At 40.6% G+C, this 13,315-nt stretch overlaps 3 protein-coding genes across 4 annotated transcripts; 1 reads left to right on the forward strand and 2 right to left on the reverse strand.

Moving 5' to 3' along the window:
- Positions 1–2,118: 2,118 nt before the first annotated feature.
- Positions 2,119–7,641, forward strand: LOC120432357 (uncharacterized protein K02A2.6-like). Of its 2 annotated transcripts, XM_039597548.2 has the most exons (3): positions 2,119–2,363; positions 3,247–5,163; positions 5,261–7,641. In XM_039597548.2, the coding sequence occupies exons 2-3, from the start codon at positions 3,247–3,249 to the stop codon at positions 7,391–7,393; spliced, it is 4,050 nt and encodes a 1,349-aa protein (XP_039453482.1). In that variant the 5' UTR covers positions 2,119–2,363; the 3' UTR covers positions 7,394–7,641. The 2 variants fall into 2 exon arrangements, with proteins under 2 accessions (XP_039453482.1, XP_039453480.1); XM_039597546.2 differs by having other exon boundaries at positions 2,119–5,163.
- Positions 7,642–8,284: 643 nt separating this feature from the next.
- On the reverse strand, positions 8,285–8,941 carry LOC120432387 (NADH dehydrogenase [ubiquinone] 1 beta subcomplex subunit 2, mitochondrial-like). Its single transcript, XM_039597582.2, has 3 exons — positions 8,744–8,941; positions 8,536–8,659; positions 8,285–8,476 (listed from the first exon to the last, which is right to left on the reverse strand). Exons 1-3 carry the CDS (start codon positions 8,851–8,853, stop codon positions 8,402–8,404), a joined length of 309 nt encoding a protein of 102 aa, XP_039453516.1. The 5' UTR covers positions 8,854–8,941; the 3' UTR covers positions 8,285–8,401.
- A 2,673-nt stretch (positions 8,942–11,614) lies between these two features.
- LOC120432393 (uncharacterized) lies at positions 11,615–12,094 on the reverse strand. Its single transcript, XM_039597588.2, has 2 exons — positions 11,941–12,094; positions 11,615–11,862 (listed from the first exon to the last, which is right to left on the reverse strand). The coding sequence occupies exon 2, from the start codon at positions 11,860–11,862 to the stop codon at positions 11,677–11,679; it is 186 nt and encodes a 61-aa protein (XP_039453522.1). The 5' UTR covers positions 11,941–12,094; the 3' UTR covers positions 11,615–11,676.
- Positions 12,095–13,315: the final 1,221 nt, after the last annotated feature.

Consider the following 13,315-nt stretch of genomic DNA (forward strand, 5'->3'; position numbering starts at 1 on the left):
AATATATTTTGCGTGTTGTTTTGCTCGTAGAATTTTTCAGAGTGACAGTTGCTCTTCCGTTAACAGGGGTGCCAACTTAAATCAAAATAGGGTTACACGTTAAATTGGAAAGCCTTCTCCTACATTTTGCTCTTCTGATTCGCAATTCTTCACTGATTCTTCTATTTAGGGGAAATATACCCATTTTAATCACACTAAGCCATTCGACCAATTCTAATCACTTTTGCAGTTTTCCGCTATTAAATCAACATTTTCAGAAGTTTCAACAATGAAGAGTTGCTTGCTCACTTTGATTTGAGCTATTTATTACCAACATTTGATTTTAATTTTACTAACTTTTGATTCTCTTATCTCTCAAAGCTTTTCCGCTCTTTTCTATCAATTGATACTGCTGTAACAAACTTTGTTTTTTTTTTTCCTTAAAAATATACTTTTCCTTGATGTACTAGTAATATCAAGTCTATTTATCATTTGCCTAATTTTTTTTTTTGATTTTATTGCGAATATATTCATCTGAATAATTCTTTATCTGTCCAATAAATTATCATTACTATAATCTAAGCTTGTTTTGTATCTCTATTTATTAACTATTGTCTAATTTTACATCTAATACATCCAGCTTCTCATTTTTATTCTTCAAAATACGCTCATCATTCTCTTACTATTGATACTTGATTTTTATAAAATAAATTCTCTTTTACTGTCTATTGTTTTCAACCTTCACCCTTTTTTCAAACAAGTGAGGTTTGAGCCCTTACTCAATTTATGGAATGGTTAAAGGATTAACACAAATATTACTATTGTATTTTTGGTAAACTTTTATAACATGCTTAGGACCAAAAATTGTAACAAAACACCGCGACAAACGAAATAGCAACAGATAAACAGACTCAACAATAGGGATGATTTCAGGAGAAAACAATACACAGTAAGAACAATAAGTTTTTTGAATTGAAACTAAAAATAAAACAGTTTTTGCTTTAATGAAAGTTGATAGGCACACTATAAATGGTTAGGCGCTTATACTTACATCAAACCCTACTTAATGTACCACCCCCGGCCGAGTTAAAATGCGTAACCGGAAAAGAAGGTGTGCATGCCTGGCACGAACACTCAAAGCGTGTTCTAGCGTGCTGCTCGTACTGACTCAGAGCAAGGGTGAGATGTAGGTGTAAGGGCAGTGCGTGTTCGTCGGGAACCTGGTGCATAAGATCGGTCAAGGCCCGTTCTTACACGGAAAATTGCGAATTGCGAAAAAAAAACGCTTTTTAAGTTGTTGTGCATCTTTATTCAAACATTAAAAAAGAAATTCAAAGTTTATGAAATTGTTTTTTGTTGCTCCTTGATCTTTTGACTCATTTTGAGATTTTTTAACATTTTTAAAATATTTGCAGTGAAATATTTACAGTATAAATAATTTGTTTTTTTTTAAGGTTTTATTTCAAAAAAACTTTATCACTTAACAGTTGTTCTGGAAAAATACATTTGTTTTTGCTTATGTACTTATTTATTAAAAAAAAAAAACAATAGAAAATAGAATAAATCTTCAACTTGGAGTAAACAGAATTAAAACTGGAAGACATTACAATTAGTGTCGCTTTGTATATTTTTAGACAAAAAGCAATTTTTTGTTTTTTCATTGAACAATTTTACGAAATGGATTACTTTGTTTTCTTGCTACATTTTTCAGTTTGAAAATATTAATATAGAAATTATAAGAATTTAATTCAAATCAATTCAGGTTAAAATTTGATCTCAAGCTTATTTTGTTTTATTCAGACAATCAATCTATTTATTTAATATTTCATGAACAGCCTTAAGGGTCGGTCATAGAACTATTTTGAAAAGCAGTTGCGGGCCGGATGAAATAACTTCAAGGGCCGGATCCGGCCCGCGGGCTGGACGTTGGGCAGGCCTGACATAAACTGTTATTAAACCCTTATGCAAAAATGGATTTTTCAAGAAGATTCCATAACACGTTTTATTATTTTAACAGTATTAGTTATTTAAATGGCATGCATTAAGTTATTACTGCCTGCCCAGGATTAGCGTCTGCCCAGTTATGTACAAAAAAATCTTATTTTTACTTTAATGTTTATCTCAAAAACTACATGTAGGGTTCAGCGCGGGGAGTGTACTGCTTTCTGGCAGCACTGCCATGAGGAGAGGAAGAATAGGGAGAGGGAGAAGAGGAGCGACTGGGGGAACGGCGAGGGGAGTCATGAGAGAGCGGTTAGCAGCGACGGACGCGGAGTTAACAAGCGGGAAATAAACGTTGTGATCAAAGGCTGATTAAAGGTATTAATTCTGAAGAGTAGTCCGAACGGGTCCCTCACAATTCTGGCGACGAGGGTGAACTAAAGGTGAGCTAATTTGTTCGATTTTAAGAATGTTAGAACGGTTTTTCTGGTCGCTTGAGGTTTGCCAAGATGGCTGCCTCGGGCTGAAGATGCCGATTTCTTCACATAAAGGTGTGTTGGTGTGTTTTCAAAAAGAAGGGGGGAGAGAGAGACGTAAATGTATTCGTTTTCTCTCCCTGGTGTAGACAGCAGACTCTCTGAGTGACGGAATGTCATTCTTTGGAGTGCGTTTAGTGATGCAATCAATTCAAAGCTCTGTTTTTATTTTATTGTTGACGTATGACTACAACGTTTTGACGTAGGATAAGAATTTGGTGTTTATTTTAAATAGTTTGATTCCTGATGCTTTTCAGGGAGTGGACAAAATGATTGTTCACGGGTAGAATGTCCCTGTAACAGTCGTTACAGGTGGTGGACATACGTTGTTCACGGGTAGAATGTCCCTGTAACAGTCGTTATAGGTGGTGGACATACGTTGTTCACGGGTAGAATGTCCCTGTAACAGTCGTTATAGGTGGTGGACATAAGTTGTCCACGGGTATAATGTCCCTGTAACATTAGTTACAGGTGGTGGACTTAAGTTGTCCACGGGTATAATGTCCCTGTAACAATCGTTACGGGTGGTGAATTGGAGTTCTTCACGGGTAGAATGTCCCTGTAGCTGTCATTACAGGTGGTGAACATATTGTTGTTCACGGGTAGATGTCCTTGTAATATTTTACAAGTGGTGACAACAATTTGTTGTTCACGGGTGTTTCTGTGACGGGTGTTACAGATGTTCGTTCGTAGACATTTAGAATGTCGAATTTTTATTGAATTAGCAAAAGCTGTTGTAATACAAGTGAATTTAAAACGATCATTAATCGGAGTTATTGTGTTTTTCCAGATGGAGGACGCTCGGCCGGTACCACAGTTTCGCTGTGAGGAGATCGAGAAGAACCGTTTGTACAACGAGTGGAAAATTTGGAAAAGAGCTCTCGAGTGTTATTTTGATGCGTACGACATTAAGGATCAAAAGAAGATGCGGGCTAAGCTTCTTCATCTTGGAGGACCACAACTACAGCGCGTATTCGAAAACCTACCCGATCGTGAGAATTTTCCGGTGGTATCCACCAAAAAGAAGAAATGGTACACCGTCGCAATAAACGCTCTCGACGGTTTCTTTCAACCGTGTCGTCAAGACTGTTTGGAGCGGCACAAGCTAAGACAACTGAGACAAAAAGAGGGCGAAAGGTTTGCAGATTTTCTGCTGCGGTTGCGCCAGCAGGTGGCTGACTGCGGGTTCGAGAAGTACGCTCCGGAAACAAAGAATGTTCTCGTGGAGATCTTCTTGATTGATGTCATCGTCGAGGGTTGCACATCGCCTGAGTTGCGTCGACGGATTCTCCAGCAAGATCGTACGCTGTCCGAAATTGAAACGCTCGGAGTTGCGTTGGAAGGTGCTGAGCTGCAGGTTAAGGACTTTAATGCTAAGCCTGTGGAACCCGTCACGGAGCAGAAGGCGTTCAAAGTCACAGTTAGGCCAAAGCCCTTTCAACCGGCCTACCACAACGGCGGGAACTTTGCACGCAACAAAGCATCTCCATACCCTCAACGGGTTATCCGGTGTTTCAGTTGCGGAAGACCCGACCACCTGTCCACTGACCGAAACTGCCCGGCGAGGAACATTCGGTGCCGCAAATGTAAACAGATGGGACATTACGAACCCTACTGTCGTCAGCGAGAGAAGAAGTTCATCAGGCGACAGGATACCCACCAGGATACTGCATCATCTCGGAAGGTGCACCTGGTCGAAGAAACGAAGGTCAAAGCGGAAGCGGAACAACACAACGGCTCAACGAAGACTTATTACACGTTCTTCTCCGGGAACGAAACGAACGTTGTGCTTTGCACCGTTGGCGGTGTTGAACTCGACCTGCTCGTTGACTCCGGGTCGGATGTTAACCTGATTCCAGATACCGTATGGGAGTCCTTGAAGCAAAAGTCGGTGGAAGTTCGTCAGTGTGTGAAAGGATGCACGAAGGTGTTGAAAGCTTACGCGAGCAACTCCCCGTTGGCAATTCTCGGTTCATTTGTTGCTGAGGTGAAGGTTGGACAACGAGCAGTACAAGCGGAGTTCCATGTTGTTGCTGGAGGTCAGCGATCTCTTCTGGGTGATCGCACATCGAAGGAGCTGAGGATTTTGAGAGTCGGAGTCGATGTTTGCAGCGTGGCCAGAGCCATGGAACCGTTCACCAAGATCAAGGACGTGCAAGTTCAGATCTTGATGAACCCGGAGGTGAAACCAGTTTGTCAACCCATCCGTCGAGTCCCAATCCCACTTGAAGACGCAGTTAACAAAAAGTTGGACCAGCTTCTAGCGAAAGATATAATCGAAGTCAAACATGGTCCTGCGCCTTGGGTTTCTCCGTTGGTAGTGGTGGGAAAAAGTAACGGAGAACCGAGAATTTGCCTCGATTTGCGTCGCGTCAATGAAGCGGTGCTCCGCGAGAGACATCCGATGCCGGTCGTAGATGACTACTTGGCACGGTTGGGAAAAGGGAAGTACTGGACGAAACTGGACATTAAGGATGCGTTCCTGCAGGTCGAGCTGGCCCCGGAGTCACGCGACATAACCGTGTTCATTACGAACAAGGGGTTATTTCGTTTCAAACGTCTCACATTTGGCCTAGTGAATGCCCCGGAGTGTTTTCAAAAGGTCATGGATCAAATTCTTGTCGGCTGCGAAGGGGCGTTCTGGTACCTGGACGATGTCATAATCGAAGGCAGTCGTCGTGAAGAACTCGAAGAACGTGTTGCAAAGGTAATGTGACTTTGTGTGCTAGTCGCGTTTCTTGAAATGACTGTATCAACCTAACAGGACAAATAAACGATGAATTTCTATTATTTTGTTTCATTAGGTCCTTAGGCGATTCAAGGAACGAAACGTTGAGTTGAACTGGGACAAATGCGAGTTTGGGTTGACAGAAATCGAGTTCTTGGGACATCGTATAACTGCTGACGGTATCGTGCCTACCAACGACAAGGTGAAGGCCATAAAATCATTCCGGCGGCCGGAAAACGAAGCCGAAGTTCGGAGTTTTTTGGGCCTGGCCAACTACCTTAACAAGTTTATACCCGATCTGGCCACATTGGACGAACCGCTGCGCATGCTAACACGGAAGGACAGCAAATTTGTGTGGTCGGTGGTGCACCAAACGGCATTCGACCGCATCAAGGATGCAATTGCGGACGTAATGAAACTGGGATTCTTCAACAAAGACCAAAGAACGACGGTGATGGCTGACGCAAGTCCAATAGGGCTGGGCGCTCTGTTGATTCAAACTGACGATGCTGGCAACAGCAGAGTAGTTACCTGTGCTTCGAAGTCCTTGACCGATACGGAACGGAGATACTGCCAGACCGAGAAGGAGGCGTTGTCTCTTGTTTGGGCTGTCGAAAGGTTCCAGATGTACTTGTATGGAAGACGTTTCGATATTCTGACGGATTGCAAGGCGTTAGTGTATCTGTTTACGGAACGATCGCGACCGTGTGCTAGAATAGAGCGCTGGGTACTCCGTCTTCAAGCCTTTGAATATCTGGTCAGCCATATTGCCGGAAACAGGAACTTAGCAGACGTGTTGTCACGGTTGAGTACAATAGTGCCGGTTCCGTTTGACATCAGGGAGGAGTTGTTCGTTCGGCAGATTTCGTTGTCAGCCGCCACTGCTGTTGCTTTACGCTGGGAAGAAATCACGAAAGCATCGCTGGAGGACCCGGAGATTCAGGATGTTCTGGAGTGCATTGACAATGGCAACATCTACCAGATGCCAATAGCATACCGTGTTGTCGCAAATGAGTTATGCCGATTTGGAGACGTACTGCTGCGTACGGACAGGATTGTTGTTCCGACTGCGCTTCGGGAAAGAGTTGTCTGCATCGCTCATGAAGGACATTTGGGCATTCGAACTATGAAAGCTCATCTCCGGAGTGCGGCGTGGTGGCCCAAGATGGATATGGCTGTTGAGTCATACGTGAAGAGATGTCGAGATTGTCTTCTCGTTTCCTCTCCTGATCCACCCGAACCTATGGTCAGGAAGGAGTTGCCAAGCGGACCTTGGGAGGACATCGCTATCGACTTCCTCGGACCCCTGCCCAACAAGGAGACATTGTTGGTGGTCGTTGACTATTACAGTCGATACGTTGAGGTCTGTGAAATGAAGTCTACCACCGCGAAGGAAACGATCGCACAGTTGAGTAAGATTTTCTGTCGGTTTGGTGTGCCCAATACCATGCGAGCCGATAATGGTCCTCAATTGAACGCATCTTGTGAGGAGTTCACCAATTTTTGTGGTGAGGTCGGGGTAAGGTTGGTCAACACTATACCATACTGGCCACAGCATAATGGTGAGATAGAGCGACAGAACCGGTCATTCCTAAAACGAATGAAAATCGCTCATGAGGCGGGTCGCGATTGGAGAATGGAGCTTAACAAATATATTCTCTCGTACCACGCCACACCTCATCCAACCACTGGGCGTTCTCCAGCCGAGCTCATGTTTGGTCGTAAGATCCGTTCTAAGTTGCCACAGCTGCCACGTGAAGCGAGCTTTGATGAGGAGGTACGCGATCATGATAAGCTGCAGAAGGAGAAAGGTAGAGTTTATGCAGATACGAAGCGTAAGGCGCGCACGAGTGAAATTGAGGTTGGGGACCGAGTTTTGGCAAAACGGATGCGTAAGGACAACAAACTATCTTCAGATTTTGGGCCGGAAGAATTTGAAGTTATCCGGAAGAGTGGCGCAGATGTGACGGTGAGTTCAGCGCAGGATGGTGTGCAATACCGCAGGAATGTCCGACATCTCAAGAGAATCCTTAAAGGAAGCGAGGATCAAACATTCCATCCAGCGAGCGGTGACGAAGGTCAAGATGAATCCGGATCGACAGAGTACCCAATCAACCATGAGGAGCAGAACACGTCGTTCGAGCAGGCTGCCAGTTCGAAACGGGCAAGAAGAGAACCGACGAAGTTCCGGGACTATGTGGCTCATTGAGCTTTTCAAATTTTAAACAAGGGGAGATTGTAGGGTTCAGCGCGGGGAGTGTACTGCTTTCTGGCAGCACTGCCATGAGGAGAGGAAGAATAGGGAGAGGGAGAAGAGGAGCGACTGGGGGAACGGCGAGGGGAGTCATGAGAGAGCAGTTAGCAGCGACGGACGCGGAGTTAACAAGCGGGAAATAAACGTTGTGATCAAAGGCTGATTAAAGGTATTAATTCTGAAGAGTAGTCCGAACGGGTCCCTCACACTACATTTTCTCAAAATTTCCTCGTTCTATTTTATATGTATTAGAGTCCCAAAAGTTTAAATATTTGAGTTTTAGTGCATCAAGAACGTTTTGATTTTAATGTCACTTTTTACACGGCGCTCACGCACACTATCAAAACAAAAGTGTGCGTGAACTCCGTGTAAAAGGGGTGTCAAACTAAAAAGTGACCCCGTTCAGTTGGTGTCAAACCATACAAAAAAGTCTTTTTTTGTATGGACAATTGTCCACCAAGGGGGGGGGGGGCGGTTGAGATTTTCAAAAAGGTGTCCACGTGGTTTATGGATGGTCCCTAACTTTTCGATAAATCATTTCTGGAAAAAAGAATTGAATTTGGAAAAGAACAGTACTTAATTGAAATCTTTAGGTTGTTAACATTTTCAGGTACATAAAAAAGTATATTTTTCCTCAATTTTTTAAGTTAAAATCTATTTTGGTTGCGTCACTGCTTGGCAAAATAGATCACAGGCGACTCTTAAAAATGTTCAGAAATGATTTTTTTTTTAATTTGGTGTTTAAGAACAAGTGTTGCTTTAAAAAATTACTAGCATCACTATATTTCAAAATATCAACAAACTGTTTGTTCAGGGATTTTCTTTCGAGACAAAACCAAAAAGGAATCAACCTTCTCTACCACACACTCATGGGCACTGTTTATTTACACCATCATCAAAAATTACCAATCGAAAGAGTTTAGCAGATTTTCAATAAAACATCCCACGCACAGTTCCGACCACTTATTCAACATCATCCGCAGGAATGCCCAGCTCGGCGTTGGTCCACTGCGACGGATCCGGATACTCAAACTCGCCCTAAAAATAAAATTATTTAAATCATCTTCCAGAAAGCAAGAAATTACAAAAGTTCCTACCGTAATGTGCTCGTACTCGTGGAACAGATGCCACAGAACCCACCACCACATGAGTCCACCGGCCACCTGCGCACCAACCCGGGCCAGCATGTCCGCCTTCGGTCCGTTCATCCGGTAGGACACACTGCAAGCGGACAAATCAAAACAAATCTTCAGAAATAATTTCTTACATAATCCGCGGAGGTTTCCCGTCGGCGACGCTACTTACTCGTGGCCACCGTGACGGACGGTCTGCTGGCGGATGGCCGGAACGGCCACGCGGGCCGCCGCCGTCCGCTGCAGCATACGACCCAGCAGCAGAGCGCGCGAGGACAGCATTTCGGATCGGTTGGTTCGCGGGACAGAACTTCGATTCCCGGCGTGAAATTGCGAGTGTTTTTGGTATTTTTCTCTTGAATGTTTGACAGAAGTAAACAGATGACATTGACAGGTGGGGCGACGCCTGGTGGATGGTGAGAGAAGCAGGGAGGATAATCAGACTTGCGTGCGAGGTGAGAGGGTTGTTGAACGACAGGTCATCTGGTGGCGAATAGTAGAACTGTGTAATATTTCATGGAGACGCGTGATGATTGTCATTTTGATGGGGACGCATGTTTTAGGAATAAATGCAAAAAATATTTTCAAAAGTGTTCAAATTCTTATCTTGAGTTTACTAGCCAAATTTTATAAAAAATGCTAAAAGCCTAAAAATATGAGATCGTTGGTTAAATTTGGTTTGATATTTTCAAAATTTAAGTAAATCAGCAAAGAAATGAAACAATATTCAGTCCTTATTTGAACATTTTTCGATAAGCAAACAAATGCATTCTAAAATGACGAAATAGATTATTTATAACCCCCACAAAAAAGTACAGAAATAGTAGTTTATGCAACAAGTTGCAAAAAGAGGATTTTTTCAGCACGAGTCGTACATTTATCCAACGAGGTTCACCGAGTTGGATAAATACGAAGAGTGCTGAAAAAATCATGTTTTGCAACGAGTTCCATACAACATTTTTTGCAATTCCAAAAAACACACACTGAGTGAAATTTTATGTCAAATTTTCATGTATTTTGTCAATAAATCGTTTAAATCAAAAAAATGTTGAAAAGTGTTACTTTTCGAAACAAGTGCTGAAAAGTTCAACTTTTCAGCACCTATTTGAGTGCTGAAAAGTAGAACTTTTCAGCATTTATTTTGAAAAGTGTTGCTATTCGATTCTGTTATTTTTGGTACAGAAAAGTAGGCTATTTCATCGTTCAAGAATGACAGGAAAAGCAAGTAGTTTCACGACGGAATTGCAAAAAAGTAGTTTATGCAACAAGTTGCAAAAAGAGGATTTTTTCAGCACGAGTTGTACATTTATCCAACGAGGTTCACCGAGTTGGATAAATACGAAGAGTGCTGAAAAAATCAAGTTTTGCAACGAGTTCCATACAACATTTTTTGCAATTCCGAAAAACATACACTGAGTGAAATTTTAAGTCAATTTATCATGTATTTCGTCAATAAATCGTTTAATTAAAAAAATAATGTTCAAAAGTGTTACTTTTCGAAACAAGTGCTAAAAAGTTCAACTTTTCAGCACCCATTTGAGTGCTGAAAAGTAGAACTTTTCAGCATTTATTTTGAAAAGTGTTGCTATTCGATTCTGTTATTTTTGGTACAGAAAAGTAGGCTATTTAGTCGTTCAAGAATGACAGGAAAAGTGAGTAGTTTTACGACGGAATTGCAAAAAGTTCATTTAGCCACTTAAGTTCTGAAAAAAACATCATTTTGCCACTGAACCACTATTGAAGTCTCCAAAATACCGATTATTAAACATGTAATTGATTAAAATACCATTAAAATAATGGTATTTTAATCGATTACTTATGTTTTATTGAACATTATTTATTTGCTTTCCACTATTCCTTTGTTAAAAATGATACCCCTGATTTAAGGCGGTTTCAAAAACACTCAAAAATCAAAAACTGGAGATTGGGCCTTTTTTAAAAAAAAAAACAGATATTATTTAAAATGCTTAATAGTATTGATTTTATAGATTTTCTTAGAAAAAATCGGAAGAAAAAAAAAACATTTTAAAATGGCAGTATCTCGGAAACTACATCAGCAAACCTTCTGATACTTGACCCAGAGATACGTGACAATCATATGAAGCAAAATCTATCATTATCTCGAAAGTCATATTATTTATAGTGTCGAAATTGTATTGATTTTGCAATATTTTCTTTGAAAAATCGGAAATAACATTTTAAAATGGCTGTATCTCAAGAACTACATCAGCAAACCTTCTGAGAGCAAATTTGAAGCAAAATTCATCATAATCTCGAAATTCATATTCTTGAAAATGCTGCAATTGTATAGATTTTTTCGGTTTTCTTTTTTTTTTGCCATTTTTTGCCCAGAGGTGCGTTATGGTGTAAGAAATCGATAGACACCAAAATCTCGTATTGCATTTTTTCATCATAACTGTATTTTGAGCACCGTGAGGCTGGTACAAATATTTAAAAAAAGGTTCTGTCGGACGGAGATTTTTCAGTTTTTATTGAATATCTCAGGATTGAAATCGAATTGTGGGGATCTGTGAAGGTCAAAATGTGAGGCATTGTGAGTTGCACAAAATGGCGTTCCTAACTCAATTTGGCCCAAAATGCACATACGACAAGCTAGCACGACAGCGACGACTTAATTTCAGTTTGTTACTCACTCACTTTCACTGTCTCGTTCACTCATTAACACCTAAACTCCCAAGCACGGAATAACGGGTGAATTGGAATTCCCTCTAGCTCTCTTTCTCCCTCAAATTCATTTGACTAATTTTGATTCACTTTGTTACTAAATTACAAAAACAATTCTTACAAATTCTTGAATAAAACCTCATGACAATTTCAATTCAATTCAAATGTTCGTGAATATGTTTTCATGATTTCGTGAATATTTGAAATTTTCAAATTCACAAATTCAGGAAGCACAATTTATTTTGAAGAATCCTTATTTAAAAAAAAAAATGAGAGTGGATTGAAGGGAGATCCCGACTTCAACAACGGGTTATGTGAAGTGGTATTATTGTAAAATTGAAAGAAACAAAACTGTTAATACAGTTCAAACGGCAAATTTTAATTCCAAAAGCATTTCCGACAGCAAAATAACAGTTGTGTTTAGTTGTGCACGCACAGGTTCAGGCCGGCGTTGTACTTGGATCCCTTGGGGCACTCGCCGTGGACGGGGCGCTTGGAGACGCACTTGCTGGCCTGGCGGGAGAATCCGGCCGGGCAGGCCGGGCTGTCGGCCAGGGCCGCGCCGAACAGGGCCAGCAGGAACGTCAGCAGCCACAGGAATTTCATCTGGGGGAAAAGAAGCGATTAATTCGGTTGACCTTGATTGGCTTGCACTTTTTGGGTGGGAGATAAGGTGATGCTTACTTTTGGAAGGTTTTTTTTTTTCGAACGTTAGAAGTTTACTGAAGAAAGGGAGATTAATCACTGAGTGACTGGACGGTTCGCCCGATGGCTTTTATAGAACCGATTTTGGTTTGAATTTGGAATGATTTGGTGTTATGTGTATGTTGCACTATCAGAACATAGAGAAGGGTTAGTGGGTCAACTTGGTTTGAAGGTTGTGAAAGATTGCAATTGCTAAGTAATTACTCAAGAACCTCGTAAAATTTAAAGAGTAAACAGATTTAGATTTTCTTACAGTTTAATGTATCGTGATGATTTTATTTCAGAATTTTGTGTAATATTTGTATTCAATTATCAATTATTATTTCACAAACTCAAGAAAGTAATTGGATGAATCGATTCCAGATTCATCCGAATGAAAAAAAAATACAAAATATCGCTAAGGTAAACATTCAATTGGAAATAATATTGGACGTTTTCAAACAAAGATATTTACTTTGGAAAAGTTTTCTTCGAATTCCTTGTTACATGTATAAAACCTCAATTATCAGTTTTATTATTCTTTCAACATGTTGCAAACAAAAAATATCCTTTTTATTTTTCGTATAGTGTACTTCTATATTGATTATTTATTTCATAATGTAGTATGCATGAAATAATAAAAAAAACAAAATCAAATCATGTTGAGAAAGCATCCAAAAATTTCTACATGCAAACTTTTGCCACTAATGAATCCGATTAGTCTTCTTGCCTTGGGCTGAGAATTCCCCGTTCTACAATCGCGTGAGCTACATTCAGCTATACTAAATATCATTATCAACATGACACCAAAATACCAAAACAATACAACACAATGCCATCCAACTAAAACACAGAACCCACTCATCGTCTGTGAGCTTCTTATCTCGTTGTTTCACATACTTAAGACACGAGTGTTTCTGTATGTGTGACTGTTGCATGTTATTTATTTCTGTGATTAGTTTTCAAAACGTCGTAACAAAATCAGAATATTTTATTAATGTGTTATCTTTGAACTAGATACTTTTCAATTATTCAACAAACAAATTAAAAAAGGTAAAAAATGTGACTTGCGCCCATTTGACAACAATCTCGAAAGTTTATTCTTTTTCTTAAAAGTCAACCAAAATAACAGCAACCGAAAAAGAAAACATTATTATCAACAACAAAGCCAACAGCACTAACGACCGCCGGGGAAAGAAAGTCACTTCTAACGACATTAGAGCCGTGTGTGTGTGTGTATGCATTTTAATCAGATCATGAATTATAAAAGTTGTCTCGCTCTCAAATACAAACACGCGCGATCGTCTGGCCGGTATATTTTGTGCACACAAGTACAAGTTTCGAAAGCAAGTTTAGCCCCTTTTCTGGAGGAAGA

The sequence above is a fragment of the Culex pipiens genome, chromosome 3 (genome assembly GCF_016801865.2).
Source record: "Culex pipiens pallens isolate TS chromosome 3, TS_CPP_V2, whole genome shotgun sequence".
Taxonomy (NCBI): Eukaryota; Metazoa; Arthropoda; class Insecta; order Diptera; family Culicidae; genus Culex; species Culex pipiens.

Excerpts from the sequence above, each read along its gene's own strand:
- LOC120432357 (XM_039597546.2), top strand. The coding sequence starts at position 3,136 with ATGTTCGTTCGTAGACATTTAGAATGTCGAATTTTTATTGAATTAGCA. Across the intron at positions 5,164-5,260 it reads TCGAAGAACGTGTTGCAAAG|GTCCTTAGGCGATTCAAGGA; the intron begins GTAATGTGACTT and ends TTGTTTCATTAG.
- LOC120432387 (XM_039597582.2), bottom strand. The coding sequence starts at position 8,853 with ATGCTGTCCTCGCGCGCTCTGCTGCTGGGTCGTATGCTGCAGCGGACG. Across the intron at positions 8,660-8,743 it reads GTCCGTCACGGTGGCCACGA|TGTGTCCTACCGGATGAACG; the intron begins GTAAGTAGCGTC and ends GTCCGCTTGCAG. Across the intron at positions 8,477-8,535 it reads ACGAGTACGAGCACATTACG|GGCGAGTTTGAGTATCCGGA; the intron begins GTAGGAACTTTT and ends TTTTATTTTTAG.
- LOC120432393 (XM_039597588.2), bottom strand. The coding sequence starts at position 11,862 with ATGAAATTCCTGTGGCTGCTGACGTTCCTGCTGGCCCTGTTCGGCGCG.